The sequence below is a fragment of the Chlamydotis macqueenii genome, chromosome 16 (genome assembly GCF_036417535.1).
Source record: "Chlamydotis macqueenii isolate bChlMac1 chromosome 16, bChlMac1.mat, whole genome shotgun sequence".
Classification (NCBI taxonomy): domain Eukaryota; kingdom Metazoa; phylum Chordata; class Aves; order Otidiformes; family Otididae; genus Chlamydotis; species Chlamydotis macqueenii.
In genome coordinates, this window is record NC_141571.1 from 7,220,666 (window position 1) to 7,243,575 (window position 22,910).

Sequence of the window (22,910 nt, forward strand, 5' to 3'; positions counted from 1 at the left end):
AAAATTCTCCATATTGTCTCTTCCTCTGTTTTTATTTTAGACAGAGATGAGAGGAGAGAAAAAAAAAAAAAATAAATAAAAAAAAAATCTAAGATCAACTGAAAGAACCCTAATCAAGGATCTTGCCTGTCCTTTGTTGAACCTATTAGCAAAGAAATCTATTTTTTTCTGAAGAAGATTAATACTTACAGCAACGACTCTGCAGTACAAACCCTTACAAAATTTGAATTACACCTCCAAATGATCCCAGAGACAGAAGCATGGCTAATGCAAACAAGATATCTTATTATCTGTAATTTGCTTACTTTTGTAGCTCCTCAGTAGTTTTCCAGATCAAAACCAATCAAAATACATCTTATTCCCCCTTGAGTAACTATTATCTGTAATATATGCTTAATTCTCTGCCTCTGTCTAATAGAGATGAAACAGAATAATCTTTCTCATCTTACATTTACGTGTAGAATTTTGAAGCAGGTGACAGACCCGCTGAGACTGACTGTGCTGTCACTGATATACAGAAGAGATTAGCCTCAATTACAGAAACCATTTAAACTAAACAGCCAAAAATGGGATTCCTATCAACAATGAAAGAAATACAGCACATTTCAATAGGAAAGCTTCAGACCACATGCGCAGATTTAAATCTAGCACAATAAATAGATGTCACAAATCTCAACATTGTGAGTGCTGATTCTGTTTCTTTACTGACTGCATACTTGCTGCGCTTGAGAGGTTCAATATTCAACTGGACAAGACCCTGAGCAACCAATCTTGTTGGACCTGTGCTGAGCAAGAGATTGGACCATGTGGGCTACACAGACCCACGGTGTAAACCGTTCCAATTCTTTCATTTCTGCAGTCCTGCATGAATGTAACACATTGCTACCTGTACCAGGATACAAAACTAACAGCAAGTAAAGAATAAAGCCTGTAGCATAGAAGTTTCAAAGATGCATCATTCATTCAGGTTACTCTCATCCTCCCAACTCACTGTAAAGTGTCTTTACTCCTTTGCATGGGCAAAATTCTATGGCCTTGCTGGAAGTGTAAAAACGGCCTACGAAGGATGTAAAATTGGAATGGTCAGACATGACTGCAACTTGTTGTTGCGTTTCTTCTAAAGCTGAGTGTCCAAGTGTTCCCTCCCAGGACAGACAGATTTGGAGCGTATGAGATTTCCTTTGGTAGCAAATATTCCTGGAGAAGCAGGAGTCAATCATGTCCCAAACCCAAGATTTTGAGACACCTGAATAAACATGTGCGTTTGTGGTTTCAAAGGCCCATTAAAAATAAAAAACTCAATGTCCAATTCTGTTTCTCAGTGTCTTAGACTACTGGGAAAATTGTTTGCAGAACTGAATGGAAACATTTCCTTTCAAGACTGGCTATTATAAGACCAAGTAGTTTGCAAACTCTGCTGAGCTTCTGTAGTTTCCAGCTAGTTTACAGAAAAAGAAAGTCACACTAGACCTATTTATTTCAATGTATTCAATTTGCTAGAAGCATTATTGTGGCATTGTTATGAGAAAAGGTTTTTTTCCTGTGTGTCTCCCTGGTAATAAAGGTAATGAAATAACTATAGCTAGTGAATACTTCAGTAGCTGAATACAGAATAACTGGCTGACTGGAAAATAACATTATTTTAAATAATCAAACTCAGAAAAACTAGTTCTAACCTTTAAGAGTTAGTGCTGGGGTGGTATTTTCAAGAGACCAAGGCAGTTAGATGTTTAATTCCTGTATGTTTGGAAAAAACCTACAGTATTCACTTAAGGGATGCACAGCTGGCACCATGATTGATGCTGGATGTAGTCTATCTGGAAAACCTCAACTGATACTTCCAACAACTGTCAAGAAGCCAATCAGGAAATCTTAAGATTCTTCTGAGGGTCATTAGATCAGCACAGATCCAGTGTCCACTGAAGGTCTGTCAGGTCTGTTGGGTTACACTGCTTTCTATTACTATCCTGCTCATCATGATGTGAGCAGCACAGTTCAGAACCCGGCAAATGTCAGCCCAGATAGAGAATTCCAGATGTCGTAGTCAAATAAAGCAACTGCAGCAGCCCCTTATTTGATGTGTAACTGTTCATGTAACTCCAAGAACAGAAGGATTATTTGGAACAAAAAAAAAAGTCTGAGAAAGCACTCATAACAGGAATGAAGAATTCTCCTTGGGGAAATCTGGGCCTCCACTCTGCTAAAAGCACTCATGGCAATTCATCACTCCTCATCACAGAGCCACAAAAACAGCGATTAGCCTCATGGCAAGAGATGCACACTTGCATCAAGACTCACAATCTAGTACTCTTTGATTGCTTCCCTTTCATAGCTGTTACTCCATGGGCACTGTTCAGATTAAGATCACATGAAGTCCTGGTGAACCATGGAGAAATGCACATGTACCACACTTTGGACCATTCAGATTGACAGCTGGCCATTTTAGTCACGCAAGATGTACCTGCAAGTGAGTGTATGTCAATAGTAGATAATCTGCTCCAGAAAAGAATCCTGATCTACCAATTTGTCATCTACTACTATAATATCGAGAGAAAATGAGACAGACAAAGATGAGGAAAGGAGCTGCAGGTACTACAGCGTAATTTCAGCAAGAGTTCATGTGACAATTGTGTGGTTTTGAGTAAAAAAAAAAAAAAAAAAAAACCACACAAGGTCCTCCTGCTTGTTGAATCAATATCTGGATTAGAGCTTCAAACCTTAAATATAAGTAAGTTAAAAGTGGCACAATCTTCAGACTAACCTGTAGGAGTCTCTGAAACTCATTGTGTCATGTCCAGAGTCTTCCTGGTCTTCCTCAGAAACTTTGAAACAGACCTTCTTGATTCCACCGTGCTCAGCTTTGTCAGGATCACTCTCTTCTGTTCCCAGGGAAGGTGGAGATGTCTCCTCAGTAGATGGTGGCTCACAGGCACCACCTTCTGTAGGTTCTGTTATGGTGGACAAAAGTCTGCCAAAGTAAAACACACAGCTCTCAGGGACGGGTGGGTAGTCTCACAAATGAAGTATAAGGACTAAGGCTGGAATTCAGCTATGTGAAACCAAAAGCAACCTTGCCAGTATTTTACACAGACTACAGCTGTGTAAAACTGCGAGCTCTGAAAAGGGTTCATTGAAATCCATGAACCTTAGTTCACAAAAGGTCCTGTTTCCATAGGTACAGCTTTATCACTGTAACCATGGTGGCCCAAAAGGACTCTGGTTTTAATTCGCCAAAGTCCTCACTTTCTCCATCCAAGGTGCTGGGTTTCTCCCCTGGGGCAGTGCCTCAGCTCACTGGCTCTACCCAGCAGCTACCGTCCTTTCTTAAACAGGTTTGAGCCAAGACTCCACACGCTTTATGGTCAGTCAAAGTTTTGGCGTATGATGGGCTGTTCTTTTTCATTACTGGGATTCCTGGAAGTGGCTGTGAGTGGCTTAGGGCAGCTTATGGTCTTCTCCCACACAGATCACCTCTTCAGTCCCTGCTACCAAAACCCTGCCAGTTACGCACAATACACAGATGCACTATTCAAACCGTTCATTACTACAGCTAGGAGACCCATGAGAAAAAGAAAAAACAAAAGGACAAAACAAAACATAGATTACATAGAGAAAGCTGCCTGAAATCTGAAGTTTTGCTTAGTTTGCCTTGTAACAGAAAAAATCTCAAGTCTAGGGACTGTCTGTATGGAATTCCAAAATTGTTGTTGGCACAAAACAGGTTCCTATATTGGAATATATAGTAAGCAAAACAGTGTCTGGTGAATTCAGGTAGACTTTCAGGAGCAAAGAACAGTAATATATACATTGGTGGGACTGCACAGGCGTAGGCTGGGCACAACCAGCAAGGAGCTGTAACGCAAGTGCCTGTGTGAGCAGGTGAGTATGAGTATGACAGGTGGGGCCGATGGGCCCCGATGTCCTTTCTGAGGTTAAGGCCCCCATTTGATCAGAAGTGCTCTCTGCAGTGCACAGGGGATTCTTTACTCACTTGTTTATCTGAATGACATATTGCTTCATTTCCTTCACTGCAATGTCAAGTTTGTTAAAAAGGTGTAAGTATGAGTCCTGTATCTCCCGATCTTCCTGTTTCAGCAGAAAACTGAGTCCCCTTTCTTCCTGAATTGTTCCTCCGTTCTGCTGGTCAAAGCTACCATCAAGATCTCCATCTTCTGGGGTCAGACATCTCCAGGATGGTGCAGCCATAGTGGTGATGCAATGTTGAGTATAGGAGACTGGATTTAAGGTACCTGCTAAACATTGAAAGGTCCAGTTAGTATAGCTCTCATGACTTCCTCTACTGCATCCCAATAATGATAGTTTAGGATAGGTCGAATTTTAACAAGAAAAAAAAAATTTCAAAGAATTATTTTATGTAATAACATTCTATGACAAAAGCATTCTTTAAAAAAAAAAAAAAAAAAAAAAGATAAGATTTTTTTTTCCCCTGTCATACCAACTAGATGTTTTGAATTTACTGTAGCCCAGAAACATGTTAAATTATAGAAGTGAAGACAGGAACTCTCCACACATATAGTCATACAGACAACATGGATAGTATCTAAAAGCATTTGTTAAAATGAGAATAAATTCAGGTTCTCAGGAGTTAGTCTATGTTACTATTCCAGCTTTACCAGCATTTACACACACAAACACATACATATGTAAAAAAAGAAATAGCGTTATGTCCTTACAGAAGAGAAATAAAACTCATTTTCATTTAAAAATGCTGACAGTTTTCGTATGGTACTTTCCTAACCACCTTAGCTTGCATTAAAAATACTATGGAATTTTAATATCTTCAAGTGAGCAGGGCTTCTTTATTGACCCCATTTTGAATAGTCAATGCCATTCTTCAGAAGATTGGTTAGTCTACACTTCCCCGAGTCTCTTCCAAACATGCCTGCACTTTGACCTTCACAGGACAATGAATCAGAAGCATATTAGGGGAGATCATAATGAAGAAATGTTGGAACTCAAAATCAGGTTCTAGGACAAATGCTTATGTAGCAGCTATTTATCAGAAAATAGATCCCCGCAACAGAGTAGAGACTTTAAGCTCCAGTGCATGGAATTTATTTAGTAATGACAAAAGCAAACAGCACTGCAATCTGATTGATTCATGTTTTCCCCCAAATGCGGCCTCTCTTCACAGCACCAGTACTACTATTAGCCCCTATTCACTTTTCTTTTAGTCAGTAAGTGACCTCTACTAAGTGCAAGCAATGCTCTAAGACACTTAATTATCATGAGATGACCACACTGCTTAGCTAGTGAAATCATTTAGCCTGAAGCCTCTCTGTGCTTAAAGGCATTACTCTTGCAACACAAGGAGACCGTCATTTATCTATAAAATTTTAAGGAGGGGAAAAAAGGGTACCAGCAGGACTGTGTTTCTCTAGAACTTATTTTAACCTTGCTGAGCAGAGGAAAGATACAACTTTTTGTGTGGATAAAATCAGTATGATTTGAAAGTTCATTATCACCTTGTTCTGGATCAAGACCAATAATAGAGGGCTTCCGTCCAATGCGAATGCTGAACGACCTCCCTGCTGAGGTAGTGTTTTTGGGGTATGATACCTCCATGAGGTTAACATGGCAGTTGGTGGGGCAGAAATCCATGCTGTTGAGGGAGTGCGGTTCCATGACTGCTTGTTTGAAGGCTGGGCTCACCTTTGTTTTCAATTCATCTGCAAACTGGGAAAAATAAAGCAAGCATGTGGTATTTCATTTGCAAAAAATTATGATGCAATACAGACAATCCTTTTCTCTTCCTGTCTCTTATCCCAGAATCATATGGTTGCTGCTGCAGCTGGAATAACACATTAAAAAGGAGCTCATAAAACAACAAATGAAAGCAATTAGCTATACCTTCTCGTGTTCTCTCTTCAAACAGCTCAGGTAACTGTACAAAAAAGCACACTGTTTGTTTACACTGTGATACACTATACTTATGTTCATGTTAAATCATGTTAAATTTAGCGGTCTTCCAGTACCTCAAGGGCGCCTACAAGAAAGATGGGGAGAGGCTGTTTAGTAGGGCCTGTTGCAATAGGATGAGAGGTAATGGTTTTAAAATAGAGGGGGGTAGATTTAGATTAGAAATTAGGAAAAAATTTTTTACAATGCAAGTTATAGAACACTGGAACAGGTTGCCCAGAGAGGTGGTGGAAGCCCCAGCCCTGGAAACGTTCAAGGCCAGGCTGGATGAGGCTCTGAGCAACCTGATCTAGTTGGGGATGTCCCTGCTCCTTGCAGGGGGGTTGGACTAGATGACCTTTGAAGGTCCCTTCCAACCCTAACCATTCTATGATTCTATGAATCAGACAGATCATTCTGTTGTCATATTTATTCACTGATATGGATGAAATGAACCTGCAATATGTTATAACCCACAGCTCGGACAAGCTGAAAGGAGTGATTTACAGATTAAGTCCTTCTTCCTCAAAACTTGCAACTTCAATAACTTGCAAAGCTGTTCTCACACCTCTAGGACACCTACCTCTAACGCAGTTTGGATTCATTAATAAAGAATACTAAGACACAGGTATCACAACAAGGTATTGTCTTGAAACTTCACCAATAATAGTGTTGTACCTTTTGGTAGTTTGTGAGCCTTCTGCTAATGCTTTCCAGCTTAGTGTCACAGATTTGCCGGAATTCATACTGGGGCATGGTGGCCACAGCACTGCTTAGGGATATAAGTCTTTCACAATTCGTTACAAAGTGATTGTCCTCTGCAGCAAAGGCCTCTAAAATCTAAACAAAAATAAATAATGTCAATGGTATAAGACTCAACAGTGAAGGAAAAAAACAGTTTTCTTCCACTGAGTAAGTGGCAAAGCCCCCATGTTTTCATGGTTCAATAAAGCTGCGTTCAGAACAAGTTGCCTTTATTACCTACCGCCTGAGAACCACCATCATATCTAATCCCCAGAGTCATAAAACATTCCTCAAAAATGTTCCAAGTAACTGAAATAGATCAAGATACCCACTTGCACGCTGTCAAAGTCACCTGCTCTGGCATACTTTCATGGGACAGAACAGTACTGTTACTGGGATGTGACAAACATTTACTAATAGTCCATTATTGTCATAGATGACCAGAATTGCTTCCTTTAGTGACCCATCCAGTCTATTAAATGGGAAAAAGCTGCTTGATTTTCTTCCAAGGTAAAGCAAATTCTTGCCTGAAAAGATTAATCCTGAGTATCAGCAAAGAGTATGTTACCAGACAGATGAAAGCAAAAATTCCTCAGCTGAGGGTTCCCCTCCCTCAACCTCAACAGTTGAAATCCTGGAAGCATTTGCTGCCCTGCTCATATCAAATGTGCTATTATAACTTAGTGCTTTCCAATGAAGAAAACTGGTTGAGAGGACCATGTGCTACCTCATCTGAAGAGCTAAGCCAAGCCACCAGAGGAATGTCTGTGTTACTGGCTTCACTGTTCTGTTTAGGAATGAAGCTGGCCAGGAATGTTTTCCAGTACCTTTGCAGTGAGACTGAAGCAACCTTTTGGTTCCACAATTTTCTCCAGGATAAATGATTTGATTCCTGCGCTGCTGACATATTCATACACCACCCCATACTCCAGATGGGTGTTATCCACAGTCAGGCTAATGAGTGGTGTTTCTTCACCAATGATCAGTTGAGAGCTGATGGTCTGTATTGTCTGAGCTGGAACCAAAATAAGTCATTAGAGGTGTTTAGCAGCACACATGAATACAGGCACGCACAGGGAAGAGAAACCTGTTGAGAGGTATTATTAAATGCAAAGACACAACGACACAACCTTTGGCTCAAGGAGTCTGACCCACATACTGCTAGAGGCTCGGAGAATATTCTGAGGAAGACATTTGCTGTTGGCCACTACTCCGGACACTGAGGTGTAGACAATCCACAGACTGAGATGGCAGGGCAGGGGTGGGGTGAGGACATAACATTTTTAACACACAGCAATGCTATTGTGACCAGAGAACACATTTAAATTATGGTTAGATTGAGATTTGCCAGAAAATTGGTCTACCAGGCCACTGCTTCAGCTGTCCCACTGTGGAGCTGCACTGTTTGATCATCAGATTGCCAGGCTCCCAGACCTTACATGGGATGCACACAGATCTGTTCCTGGAGAAGCTGCCAACGGCATTCAGAGTCCAGGCTCAGTCCTTTGGATTGAATCTGACTTCAGGATTCTCCCCTAACATCTCCTTTTCTGAATAAGCTCTCAACATGAAGGTAAAGCACTGGTTTTTGTGAATTACACTTTCCTAAGTTGGAGGAAATAAACCCACACCTCTTGCTGACAGTGGTAACATGCTCTGAAAACTTGCTGCAGATCAAATAATTTAAAATCTTAATCTTTAACCTTAAATCACAGAAAACAGATTACTCTAGGTAGAGTTACTTGCAGACCTGACCTCTCCAACTGCTACTGCCCATAAATTCCTGGTTTGCAGGGGCTACCAAATAATTCTAAAAATGCCTTTTCATTCCAGAAACTTGGTCTCTTGTAAAGATCAGAGAGTCGCAAGGTGTATGATTTCTGTGTGTGTATCAATTTTTTCTCCTCCTGAATATAATGCAGCATAACAGTACTTCCTCTGGCTGACCTCATTCTATTACAAAGCTTTACTACGACAAGAGATATTCTACAATAAAAATTACACTTTATATTTGTACTGCAGTTTTCCCTCCTGAAGCCCCTGAATCTTCCCTAGGTTTTCTTCCCCCATCAGAATCTTTACCTGATTCCTGTTGGCTATTTTGAAGGGAATCCAATTCTGCACCTCCTTCCAGTGAAGAGTCGTCTTTGCTGGAGGCAGGATGACTGCCATTCAGATACGCAGTGGATGCTGCTTGCTGAACTCTGTCTGCCTCAGCATCTTCGTGTGTTCTGTACACCCACTGGTATAATCCCTTTCAAGAGAGATAGGCTTCAGCTATGACCTCAGTAAAAATGCCCAATCTCTGTATGTTTGGACTACAAAGGTGAAGCTAGCTATCAATTTTTTATCTTTTAAGTTGGCTGAAATATCGACATTCCCTCAGCTTTCCTCTGAACTTCAGAGAATATAAAATCTAGATCAGTATCTGGGTGAACGTCTAGTTTTAGCAATAGTTAATAATATTTAGTACTGTATGCAGTATATGAGCTGGCATACATATTACTTGTAGATGTTTTGCAACTATAGACAACATAATCAGCTCCCTCAGTTACACTAGGGCCTTGACATGGGAATAAATAAGTCAAGAGAGACATATGTAAGTTGTTTTTCTGAATATCTAGTGAGCATAAAAGCACAGAAGAAGGGGAGGAGTGAAGAAGGGAGGAACTAATGTACATCCTTTGAGGTTTTGTATTCATACCAGTGCTTCCTGTTGTGTGGTTCTGTACGCTGTAAAGTGCTCCAGAACTTCCATATAATGTGTTACATTATTTCCATTAACTTTCAAAATACACTGCCCTGGATGAAGGCCTACAGCTGCAGCCTCAGAACCTGAAAAATCAACAGGAGAGGAGTTAGACAGTAAAGTCACTATGGAAGAGAAAACTGGAAAGTTTGCAAAGAGTTTCTGGTTAAGAAGAGTAAGAAGAAAAGCTAGTGGAATACTTTTGCTACTCTGAGAGCTTTGTTATATATGGAAAACATCATGCATCTATTCTTCGTATTTCCAGCAGTGCTGGGAAAAACAGAGACCTCCTGGACCTAAACGCATTCATGCTAGAAATTGAAATTCCTGTAGGAAGTCATTTGGGATTCTTATATGGCTCTTCTAGCCTTATGATTACATTAGCTGAGGTCTTGCTTCAACAGGTATATTTGTTCCAGCTTGTCGCACTTGAAATACACAGAATATCTGCATGCTATACAACTTGCCATGGTCTAAGGAAAAGACTGTAACGTACTTAAAACTAGAGAAAGTCTAGAGTGCAGCAACCATCTTCAACAGATTTTCTCCAGATTCACGTGAACAAGACTCAGATCTAAATCCAGCTCCTAGAAATCTACAGTTAAGGTAGAATCTTTCTAGCTCGCACTTCCAGTTTGCATTCTTCAGACTGTTAGAAAGTGGTTATAGGTCCTTTATGAAAGAGTGTAATAAATGTGTCTCCCTGAGAACATTGTTTGTTGCATTTGGGTGCTGCCTGGTGTCTGTACACTAACTGCACATATTTGGATGTAAGTATTCGTTCTGAAGGAAGGAAGTGGTACACGTCGAAAGGTCGTATTTTCTGCATCTGCTGAAAATAAAGGTTAGAGCTGTGCTTTATTTGCAGCTCAGTTCACATTTCAGTTAAGGGAGTAGTAAATATCTCTGTCAAACTGTGTTTTCTCCTTTTAAAGAAAACAATTTCATTGGTAATTTATAGCAGTATAAGCCAATGTAAAGGGAGAAGTAGGCTTCAAGTCTTGTATAGAATCCCAGAAGGGTTTGGGTTGGAAGGGACATTTAACAGCCATCCAGTCCAACCCCCCTGCAAGGAGCAGGGACATCTCCAACCAGATCAGGTTGCTCAGAGCCCTGTCAAACCTGGCCTTGTATGTTTCCAGGGCTGGGGCATCCACCACCTCTCTGAGACAGTGTTTCGCCACCCTCAGCATAAAAAATTTTTTCCTAGTATCTAATCTAAATCTACCTCCCTCTATTTTAAAACCATTACTTCTTGTCCTATCGTAACAGGCCTTGCTGAAGAGTTTCTCCTCGTCTTTCCTGTAGACCCCCTTTGGTACTGGAACGCCACTATAAGGTCTTCCCGGAGCCTTCTCTTCTCCAGGCTGAACAGCCCCAACTCTCTCAGGTTGTCCTCACAGGAGAGGTGCTCCAGCCCTCTGATCATTTTCGTGGCCTCCTCTGGACTCTCTCCAACTGGTCCACATCCTTCTTATATTGGGGGTTCCAGAGCTGGACACCATACTCCAGGTGGGGTCTCAGCAGAGCACAGCAGAAAGGGAGATTCACCTCCCTCGACCTGCTGGCCATGCTGCTTTTATTGCAGCCCAGGATGTGGTTGGCTTTCTGGGCTGCAAGCTCGCATTGCCGGCTCATGTTGAGGAAACAAAGAGCATTACACCTCAACTTCTTCTCAGCCATTTCAGTTTTAAATTCTTATTCCCTGCAGCTGTAAAGCTGCATCGTAGTAGTCTTAGGAGAAACAAGGTTAGGATCGCTATGCAAGCAAATTTCCAGCTTGCAAGAGTTCAAGTGGCAATGCTTTTTCAAGTGTCTTTCCACAGTACTGCAGACTGCACTATCACCAAGTTTCTTCTACTCTAGGAGTTATTCCTTGTTTTGTGTTGATGGGATTAGTGACCCAACACTCAGTTCATAACGATGATACCATGTCCTTAGACTGTATTTAGATTATAAGCACTTTGAGGCAGGAACTATCTCATTGTTCTACAATTTTATATATGAGTGTGATCCTTCTCTGTGACAGGGCTTCCTAGTCATTATAGTTATTAAAGTAAGTTGTCAGAACTTGTTTAGAACAAGTTTGACAATGAAACCTGGATCTATCTATATATACACACACATATACATACACATGTATATACATTTAGCTGTGTTCCCAGCCTAACTATATCACAGCCTTTCTACTTACCTCTTCCTACTGCATGAACATAGGGTGGTGCTTCTCCCCGTATCTGAAAGCAAAGTGCTTCAGGACAATCTGGGATTTTAATAATCCTGCATGTAAATCAAGGAGAAGAGAAAACCACATTTTAAGTTAGGCTGTCAGAGCTCTGAGCAGTTCCAACAGCATCTTTACCCAGCATTCACAACCATGTTTTAGATTAAAGAAAGCAGCCATATAGTTTAGAAATAAATAAAAAAATAAATAGATATAAAGAAATTACGCACTTCGTCTTCATTCTCCAAGGCAGATAAGAGATTCTCTTTATTAATTAAAATTTGGCATTTCCAAATTTATTATAAGTGGACAACACAGGACAGAAACTTTCTACAATATTTATATTCCCTTTCATTTCTAGGCAAACTTCAGTGCAGCCCTGCTGACTTATACCAGCTGAGGATCCTTTCCATTTAAAAAAAAATATCTGGACTAGAATTTAGCATCAAGTGCTCATTGACACATTCGGTTCTACTGGGAAGTCTACCAGAACGTTCTTCTGGGATTATAGAATCTAATAACGCACAAGACATTAACAGGGCTAAGCCTTATAGTAAGATACAATAATGGACTGAAAAACTGTATGGACTAATATCGTTAGAGCCATCCAAAAATAAGCCAAGCTTTAATGGGGTGGAAATTGCTTTCCCTTGGAAAGGGAAGTCTGAGAAGCTTCACACCCAAGACAGAATGATAGTCATGTGTTTCAGTTCTGTTTGTGCACAAGGAAGCCAGAAGTTAACTGCAGTGTAAGGAGAATACATCCTAACTTGCTCAAGAACCACAAGGTTCATCACTGAAAATAACCTGTGGCTCTCGTATCTCTTTCATTTATGTCATTTGTTTTCCTATCGAACAGCCCCTGCATAGCAAAGTGTTCACAGAGTTTTCACTACAAATCGTAGAAGAAATATTTAGTAATTGATATTTCTAGATAATCTTCTCTGTCTGCCCATCCTGGCACTTACTCTTTTGATTTGGTGGCTACCAGAAGCCTAAGTGGCCTTCGTGAGCAGAAAGACTGGTTTAAGATGGTTTCCACTTCTGAAAACGGGCGTAGGAATATTAAGTCCTCATTGATGGAATAGATTTTTCTTCCCATCTGCAGGCCAGCCATCTGCAAATGAAACAAACACCACAGAAAACTTTGGATCTCTGACAGTTCAGGCTCCAAGGTTCAACTGTTCTGTACTTATGGATGTTCCTAGGATTACTGTCATATGGGATACACTATATACAGTGCTGGGCCATCAATTCATTTGTCAGTCACCCTTAAAGTTGTCTGCACTTACAGAAAACAGAGATTTCATCAATATCTGTATAAATATGCCATTCCACAGATATATCCTACTTTGCAACGCATACATATTTGTAATTTTCTGCTACAATTATTTTAACTGGAGACTACTGAGGGAGGAGACTGTATAAAGAAAAGGGGATGAAAAAATAGGGGACTAGAACAGACTGGCTGTGATATCCAGTGACATACAGAAGTGTGACTTCCCACAACTTACAGCGCAGGCACAGGGAGCCAAGAACGTAGTTTTCAACCACTAGCCACGCAAAACCAATCTATACCTAGTCACCTAAGTAAATGTAACCTGTTTTTAAGTGGTGGTAAAAACCTGTCTCTGCTTTAAGTTAAGTACTGTCTTTTCATCAGCCTAAAAAGCCACAAGATTTTAATTTTCATTCCTAGCTTTTGCACCTAATTTTAGTTATTTGGTCATGCAGGAAGTTAGAGACAGATCTGATGACAGAATCGAGATGCCCTATCCTGCCCACTGGACAGTAACCCTAAACATACCTCCTGATGCTCTATCCCAGTTGAAATGTGACATAGCAGCACTTAGACTAGATGTTAGGATATCAAGGAAATATGAAGTTCCCTTTAATGGAGTAAAAAGAAAAAAAATTAACCCTTCCCAGGTTAGAATTACTTCCTATCACTTCAAGATCCAGCAGTTGGGCTTTCTTCTAAATGTGACAAACCCTTTTCTTATTCTGCCTGGAATCCACTGACAAATTTATTGGCTTGGAGAAAGGAGGTCTAAACGGTACTAAGCCCACATATTCAATCTTATTTGTTGCAAAAATGAAACTGGAAATGTAGGACTGGAAAATCCTGCTGACATGTCTATGCATGGCTTGGCTCTTCTTAAATGTATTTGGCAGCCTGAAAGTCAGAGATCAGTTTGCCTGTGAAAACCTATACTTTTTTCCTCAAATCAAAGCTATTAAAAGGAAAAACTACAAAGTCCATTCCTTGATTTAATTCTCAGACTCTCCACAGTTGACAACATCCCCATATGTACCCAGAAATAACATTTGTCATTTCTTTTTGTAAATAATCTCTAAAATACATAATAAGGATAAATATCAATAGAGATTTTAACTTAAGATAGAATTTGACAAATGTTGGTTGATAATTGACTGGTAATATTTCTGCTTTTTGCATTTACTTATACTGATGAGTTTATTAAAAAGTAATAATTTTTATATAAATTTCTAAAGTCATTATATTCTTGGCCTGATTTTCTCAAAGTAGCTCACACATTTAATATATGTGCAATTAGCTAACCTCTTTGCATACCTGCAATCATTCTCCCTCTGGATGACCCCTTTATATTCCCAACTTATTGCTTGTCCATACAGGACACCTACCTGCACACATAATCATAGCAAATCCATGAATGTATGAAGTATATATTAATATTGCATCTTAAACCCTGCAAACTTGCAACTTTCAAATAGAAATCTGCCACTCCACTGGGATATAACTAACCAGGCTAAGGAAGATTACATAGCATATGTCTTTAAGAGTGAAGACCTACAGTCTCACAGAGCTTCTAAATAACGGATGCTCCTTATGACAACTCAATGCAGTTGTCTGGATCCAGGCCATTGGTTTCTCTAAAATGCCAGCAGCTTGCTATTTGCTGTTCATCTGCATGGCCGTTGGCCAACTGGCTGCTTGTTGAACACCCTCTGTTCAAACACCAGACATCTGCTTGTCAGTTGGCTGTTCAGAGTAAGACAGCAACCATGCCTCCCAAAAGGATAATTTTTACACTGTTGCTTCCTTCTGATAGTGTATCACTCAAACCAGCTCTAGGATTAAAACCTGTGGGAATAAGCCCAGCTACAATTAACCTGCAAGTGAGCTGGGTTAGAAAGAAAGATAAGGTACAAACTGAGGAGACACTGACTTTCTGAATGTCTTTCTGAAGACATATGAACTTGGGATAGGCATGGGATGTGCCACAGTCCACATCAACCAACCGCTGCCACATGAATTTTTGGTGACCCTCCATCTAGATGAGCTGAGCAAGTGTTAATGGTCAGCTGCTGCCAGGAGCAGGGGAGGACAATTCCTGCAGGCGAGAGTCCCAGGCTGAGAGCTGCTCATTGTTCAGGATCAGGAGAGAAAGTGCAGAGCAGTGCCTACAAGGGCACTAGTGTATCTAAGGGCCAAAACCATGAAGTCGAACTCGTCAGGAGAAGAGTTCCCAACTGCAGTTCGAGTACCCTGTCAGCACAGGAATCTGATGCTCCAGCAATTCTTTTCTTAACAACTGTTAAATACAGTTCAGGAACTGCTTCTGGCATAGGCAAATCTAACAGCTCACAAAATAGTTTCTAAAAAAAACTTGAGAAGAAAAAAAGAACCAATAATAGAAAGAACAATGCTTGGCAACTCCGATTTTGAAGAAAAACCCCAAGGACCCTCGTTGCACATGCATGAAGTTCAATGCTGCATGCCGCCTCAACTTGTGCATGACATTTTTTTCCAGTTCTACTTGGAAAAAGATCACAATTCCAAACTCAGGCAGAACGTGTTAATCTTGAATAAATCCATACAAGTAATAGACTTGTTCCCACTTAACTGGTGAACCTGGAATCTCACTCTGGCCTAAAGTGTAGCAGTCCTAATGAATGCAATGCACTGCGACGGGCACCGTGAAGCAAAGCTGCATGTCTTAATTTTTGTCCCTAAAGAGCGTGACAGCAGGCACGGGGTCTCTAAACGGCCTAGAGCTGGCCGTTTAGAGACCTGGCTAGAGAGCTGGCTGTGTGGCTGCTGAGCCACACAGAACTACAAGCTAGATAACCTTCTAGTATCACAAATCAATTAAAAAAGCCCAAGAATGTAATGAAATGCATTACTGTTGGACCTCAGGTCTTTCCAGAATGAGCTGACAGACCTCTGGTTCAGAGATACAGATTTAGGTCTTTTCTGGAAGAGTATTTTACAATCAAGTTGAAAAGACAGGCTCATAGTCACAGACAGTTTGTCTTGGAAGATCAAGAAAAAGATTCCTTAGAAAATTATGTGCTTCTGTTGTCTGAAAACACAACAGATTTGCAGCATATTCCACAGGCATCCAGCCAAAGAAAGGGCAGAAGGATTATCTGTCAGGCAACGGTTTACAGCAGCGGTTTAGATTAATAACATTTTTGGCCAACCTATGTTGATTTTGAGCATGAGGCAGAGCATAGGATTGGTTTCTTTGGAGATCATAAATCAAACAAGATTCAGGAACACTGAAATAATTTAATTATAATATTAAACTTCAGTTCAAAATTCATTCCCATTTGACATTCTCAACTTGCTAAAATCAGTCTGTCCACTTCAGCTGTTTGCACTGGGCAAGTCATCCAGGAGTTATCTGTAGCCTAAAGCAGCAACCAACAAATGAATGCAGACATTAAAAAAAATCTGTAATGCTTGCCCTGGAATTTTAATTAGTCTGTGTGCTGCCACAATTTACTGTGAAACCCTGGACAAGTCATCTAGTCCTCTCTTACCTCCATAGGTGCTAAAAGGCACCTAAATAGCTTTTAAAAAATAGACTTTAAGACTGCATGTGTCTTATGTTGGTGTGGTTTATGTTGGAGGATCACCATTGTGTTCTCCACTTAAGGGTTTTGTATGGATAAACAAATGATTATGACACACCCAGATCCTATGACATTTGGGCCATCTATGTGCCTCACAGAAACAAAGCAAATATATTCTGCAGAGTTCTTAAAAAATACCAGGGAGAGAAATGAGTGCATGCTTTTTAAGGAAAAAAAAAAAAAAAATCTAAAAAAATATATAGTTATCACTCAAATAAACCTGTTTCTCACTGAACATCTTTGCTAACAATGTTACCTTGCCTCCCTCCTCAAATTTAAGTTGTTAATGAACCTGAGGTATGCTATCATCACACAGAGATAACTGCTGTTGTCCTATCACTTACCAAAAAAAATTCAGCAAGTCGCTCAAAGATCCCAAAACACTCAGCAATTTACAGAAACTGCTTATTACCAAAGGAATTGTAGAAGATACCAAATTTTCCATTAGCTGCCTTTAAAATGAAAAAGACCTTAAAAGCATGGGTTTATACCTTTTCAAAGCATTGAAATATTCTTAGGTACCAAAATAAAAGTATTTATGCATGTCGAGTCATACCTCTGCAGAAGACCCTCGTCGAACTGACTTCACCATGACTGCTTTGTTCTTTTCTTCAATGTCAAATCCATAGTCATCCTCTTCTGGTAAAATCTTAAAAAGAGCACAAGGTAACACTTCATAAATATGAAGTTAGCTGAAAAGCGGAAGGATGGAGATGTGAAATTGGACTTTTCATTGCAAGCCATGATTGACAGCGACTTGTAGATTTTAAGGCTGAAAGGTCATTAGACTATGAGACTATTAGATCATTTGGTCTCATCTCCTACATAACATAAACCATAAAATTTAATCTAGTTATTTCTGCATTGAGCCCTTAATATACTCAAACACATATATCCAAAACACACCGGCTACTGAGAAGAAAATTAACTCCATCCCTGCTGAAACTAGGACATATACTAAAGCAGAATTTCCAGAGCGCTATCCAGTTATGATCTGCAGTCCTTAAGAAGTGAAGAATCTATTCCTGTCCTTGAGAGCTAGTTCCAATGTTTAATCAACTCTTCTATTAGAAACGACATTTGGTTTTGACTTCTAGCCCTTCAGTCCTCATTAGATCTTTCACTTTTTACGTTATGGAATTCATCAATATTCAGTATTTTCCATTGGTGAATGTACTTACAGATCAAACTGTAGTCTTTTATTTATTTTTTAAATTGCATCCCACATACTCAATAATGAGCAACCTATGAGTCTTTCTTAGTGATCAGTTTCAGACAAATTGGGGATCTTGGGCCTATTTCTTACAGATAACATCACATAAATTACATTTTAACTTGCTGATTAAAATTCTGGATGACCAGTGAGAGAACAATTTCTGACATCTATAGGTTCCTTCCTTCCCCCTGCAGATCAGGCACACAAGCTTTGTGTTAGGGAAAAAATACAAGACTCATGCCATGTGCTCAGTTTGCACCTATGGTTGACAGAAGACGTGGTAGTTCTTGCTCCCAAGAATCTGCTTCCTCTTATTTGCACTGAGGTCACACAGACCTGCCTCATAAATATTTTTTTAAATTATAGCAGTCATGGCAAGTACATGTTTCACTCATCCTGTTCTAGTGGTTTATTAACAATGAAAAAAAAAAAGCTGAACAAGTCACTTCTCATTTTAAAAAAAATAAAGCAAGCCTGGCCACTGGTAAATGGACAGTGGAAATTCTACCAGATAAACATCTTGCGTTTGAGCAAACACTACACATTTAAGAACCATCTGATAAATTAGAATTGAGTTAAAAGGAAAAATAAAGCTAACTATAATGCAGCATACCACTGGGGAAAAAATTACTGAGAACGATTTCCTTGATTATAATGATTCCTGCATTATTTTAAAATACTGCCCTTTTTCTAATGAAGTCAATGTCATCAGCCTATAAGATTTGACCTTTTAGAGGAATTCACCTTAGAAAAAAAACAAATAAATAGAATAATCCTTTCCTGCAGGAGCCATACAGCCATGTTAAAGTAATGCATGGCATAATGTATCTGCAGGGAAAAAATCCCCATCAGATGATGTTCAGATTAAATGACAGACGGGAAAGTAAAAAGATTGAAAGGTAAGTTTGCCATTCGTGGGTATTTCTAACAAAATATTTTCAGAAGCAATGCTATTTATACATGTTGAATAAAAGGACAGCTTAGAAAATTGGGTATATATCACTTCTTAGATTTTTAGTGTTGCAAGTGTAATGAGTTTCAGACCACCAAAATATGTGCTTTTATCACTTCACATTTGGGATCATACAGAAAATTTCTAAGATAGCTATCCCATCCAATTCTTATTTTACATCTGAAAGGACTGTTCAGTTTCTTTTGTTGGACTTTAAAAGCATATGTGAAAAGAAATTTAAAAATTGGGAGGCTTTGATTTGCCAAACTTAAGAAGCCAGCAGCTACACAAACTTACATGATCTCTTGGGTGCAGCTACCATTACTATGCATGAAGACCTTTTATATGCTATCATTTTTAATAACCTACCTTTCTCTGTTCATTAGTACTGCAAAAATATATTGTCTGAAAGCAAAGAACCAAAATACAGTTAAGAAACCCTAAGAGCATCAAAATTAGGAACTTTATCACCATGTTGTAAAGAAAGAAATCTCACATTCCGTATCCTGATGCTCCTGTACTGGGGACGCTCTCTTATGAAAAGGTAGACTATGGATAATATTCAATATGCAGTACTTGGAGAGAGCTCTGATTCTTTCTCATTATAAAGTAGTAATACCTTGCAATTCCACAGCTGAACAGCACTCATCCCCAAGGAGTTCAAAGCAATTAACTAACTTGCCATCTACAAGAATTATTTCTGTGCCCCTGAAATCCAATTGGTTTTTTGCATGTAGGCAGCAGCTGTTTAATCTTGAAAGGCAACCATGCTATAAAATAAGACTATATGAGAAATAAGCATGTTTAATCAAAACCAGAGGGCAAATGTAATCAGAACAAATTCAAAGATAATTTTGGCAGAGATGGGGGGTGGAGAACAGGGAGAAGACAAGCTACGCAAAGAATGTTCTATTACACCTGTATCTGTTACATTCATTAAGTGTTTTTGGCATGCGAGTCATGATGCCTGTATGGTATCTCTCCATTTCTTCCCCTTTCTGTATGAGAATTATGGAATCAGAAAACACTTGTAGCATGGGGATGCTCTGTGTCTACGAAGGGAGATTTGACAGGTTTCCGGGAGAATGATGATGACAGACGTGCAGTAGCTTGATGCTCAGCTATGGGGCAGCTTCCAGCATTGCATCACACTGATGGCATGAGAGCATGACTTTAACGTACAGGATGTAGTGTCCGGTTTACCCACCACACTGGCTGATCTCTCAAACTGCATACACATGAAGGGCCTTGGGTTGGGCACTAAGATTTCCGCCACTGAAGGACGTGAAGGAACTGGATCATTTCACTCTTGGCAGCCTCCCCAGGCTGCTCCTGTTTATGCAGAAGCAGAAACTCTCAGCCTAAACTCATGGGGACATCAGCAACAGAAGAGGCAGCACAGGCAGACCAACCACCATCTCCTAAACTAGGGTTCATCCTTCTTCTCACAGCCTTCCCTACAGCTCTCTAACATAAATTCTTCTCTGTTGGACACACTTGAACAGTCTGATTTGGTTAAGAATTTCTTAAGAAGCAGTGACTTATTAGATAAAGTCAACCTTCAATGTTTCACAAAACTGATGAGGTTTCTGTGGCCCCCAGCAGAATTCACTTGAAGAGAGCTATTTTCCTGCCACCTCATCTCCCAAGTTGTTCCAGTCTCCTCAGCCTTTCAAAAGTCCAAAGCTCTGAGGTACTAAAACAAAATCTGAAAAGACAAAATTTCTTTCCAATGAGAAGCTCCAGAACCTACGCCACGCCTTACTGCTATTATCTTTAAAGGTATGTGTTGCCATATTAGCAAAAAAGGCTTAATTCTATACAAAGTTTCTTCTGAGTTGTGAGCTTTGAAATTGAGCACTGCAATTGAACTGTTCGTTCTGAACAGTGAAAGATTTACAGCCTAAAGGATGTTTTTCACTTCAGAGTTCACTATAAATTTTAGTATCCAAATCCACTCAAAGCCCTTATCTGGGCACATACACCTACATGATGGATGTCTCCTGATACTGACTTGCCAGTCTGTCTCCCTGGGAGACCAGAAATCCCTAAAGGATGGGCTCTTATTAGTGCCTCTCTTCCCAGGGGTGTTTTAAATCAATGATTTGAATTCTCAAGCTACATTAGACTGTGATACACTAGCATAATGAAAAACAAAGGGAAATCTCCTTTTTTGCTCTCTCTCTACTTAGATTTTGCAGAATTAGGTCATTTTATATTGGCACAACACACAAAAATAATTCTCCTGGAATGATTAAAGGTGGAAGAGATTTTTATTAAAGATCAAGTATGGCTTTATTTCAGGAATACAAATTACTATTATTTATTCATAGTTAGACCAGGAGAAATGTGTTCTATAGTTTTGTAAGAATGGCGAATGCTGTGTTTATTGGATTAGCTGGTTTAAAATGGAGAACACATCAACCCAAATGATAATACTACCTATTATCTAAAAACTTGGTATTTGAAGTGCTGAAGGAGATAAGGAGACTTTCATTTTCAACACTGATTCTAGATGCAACAGCAGTAGCAAATCCCTACGGACAGATGAGATTTAGCACGTAAATTTTCAGATGGTAAACTGAGGCATGGAGTGACTTAAGGTCTTGCTCAAGCCACACAGTAAGTTCATGTGAGAAGTTAAATTGAACCCCAGGTAGCCCTGACTTCTGTGCTCAAACCATTGGCTTTCATCAAATACGCTGCAGTACTTGGGCCCCTGCACGAGCTGAATTCCAGGACACACCCCAGCCCTGGCTGTGAAGTGCAGTGGGACACAGCAACTACTCTCTCCTACAACTGCTGCAACACGCTACAGAGAATAAGAAATATGGGATATCCTGGAGAATGTAGGGGATATCACAGACCTGGAAAGTTGAGGAGGTTTAGACTTAGAGTTCAGACCTCCAATCTAGCATGACAGTTTTGAGAACACTACATAAAACGTACACAGGCATCACCTTTAGAAATCACTGGAAATGCTTTTCTCTCAAGATCAGCTAAGTGGTACACAAGACTCTTCTGGGGACTCCAGCACTGTCTGTGCATTAAACCTCTCAGGCAACTTTGATGGAGGCCCATCTCTACAGGCAACTCTCTTTGTCTGACATTCAGCTCCAAGCTACCGGCTTTAATTTGTGTTGTGGTTGGCTTGAGATAACAAGTAGAGGTGCTGATCACAAGTTAACAGCACACTGCAGTAACCAACTCACAATGCTTGGAGTCAATCCAAAATCCAAATTATCTTAAACTATGCAAAGAATGCGGTATATTTTTTCAGTTTGTCAAGATTTATTTCCTTCAATGAGAAACAATTGCACAAATAAATGAGTATTAAACTTTGTTTGAAGTGCATTTTTTCAGACCGAAAGAACTTTTTTTCCTTGGCATTTATAATGATATATTTGCCAAAGCTTCTGTTGTTTTCTGTTTTCAAGGGCAAGCTCTCTTCTGGTAGAACAAACTTAGATGAAGGGGATGGGGGAAGCTGTCCATTAAACAGCTAGGATTTCATGGCAGTAGAAAAGCATGTTTCAAAAGCCAGTGCTGATGAAATTCCATTAAAATTCCTATGGTGGGATCAGGGGTTGGGAAGGATCAATGCCCTATCATGAGTGTAAAGAAGCAAGTAGTGATGTTCTACAGACAGCAAAGCCTCCCGACTGCAGCTACTCATAATTGCTAAACAGAGAATACTGCAGAAGTCAGGCACAATTTTTTTTTGGTAGGTAAGTGTAATGCATTTATTGTACTGCTCTTTGTGGGAGCTTCTTTATTAACATTCAGGGGATTACTAATTTATTTGTGAAAATAAGGGCAACTCATAACTTTAGCATGATTACTACTCATTTGACAAAAAATCTGTGCCCTCTAAGTAGCATGTGTTGCTTATTTCAGATTGTTTACTTTTTGAGATGGGACGGTATTTTGACAGAGGTTATCTGATGCGCTGCAGAACTACAATAATAGTAATATTAAAATTATTCCTATTGCAAATACTGCAGTTACCAAATTATGGAGTGACTGGAAGGACTAATTAGGGATTACAATTAACCACTAGTAAATAGTCCATGTGCAAGGTTTGCTTGTTTGTTCTGCCTCTTTAGTGAATACTAATAAATGATTATTACATCAATAGAAAACAGATTCAAAGAATTTTAAATCCCTCATTTCACAGCTAACATATTACCGTTGTGAGTTTTGG

At 39.6% G+C, this 22,910-nt stretch overlaps 1 protein-coding gene across 2 annotated transcripts in view; it reads right to left on the reverse strand.

Moving 5' to 3' along the window:
* Positions 1-22,910, reverse strand: part of PREX1 (phosphatidylinositol-3,4,5-trisphosphate dependent Rac exchange factor 1) — a 174,028-nt gene that overhangs the window by 19,944 nt on the left and 131,174 nt on the right. The window contains exons 17-26 of one of the 2 annotated variants that reach the window (XM_086760400.1): positions 17,095-17,187; positions 12,605-12,753; positions 11,607-11,692; positions 9,368-9,498; positions 8,746-8,917; positions 7,491-7,678; positions 6,598-6,759; positions 5,487-5,697; positions 3,992-4,250; positions 2,762-2,968 (exon numbers count right to left, since the gene is read on the reverse strand). In XM_086760400.1, the coding sequence (XP_086616526.1) occupies positions 2,762-2,968; positions 3,992-4,250; positions 5,487-5,697; positions 6,598-6,759; positions 7,491-7,678; positions 8,746-8,917; positions 9,368-9,498; positions 11,607-11,692; positions 12,605-12,753; positions 17,095-17,187 (1,658 nt within the window). Of the gene's footprint in view, positions 1-2,761; positions 2,969-3,991; positions 4,254-5,486; positions 5,698-6,597; positions 6,760-7,490; positions 7,679-8,745; positions 8,918-9,367; positions 9,499-11,606; positions 11,693-12,604; positions 12,754-17,094; positions 17,188-22,910 lie in introns of both variants that reach the window. The other variant, XM_086760399.1, reaches the window with a different exon arrangement.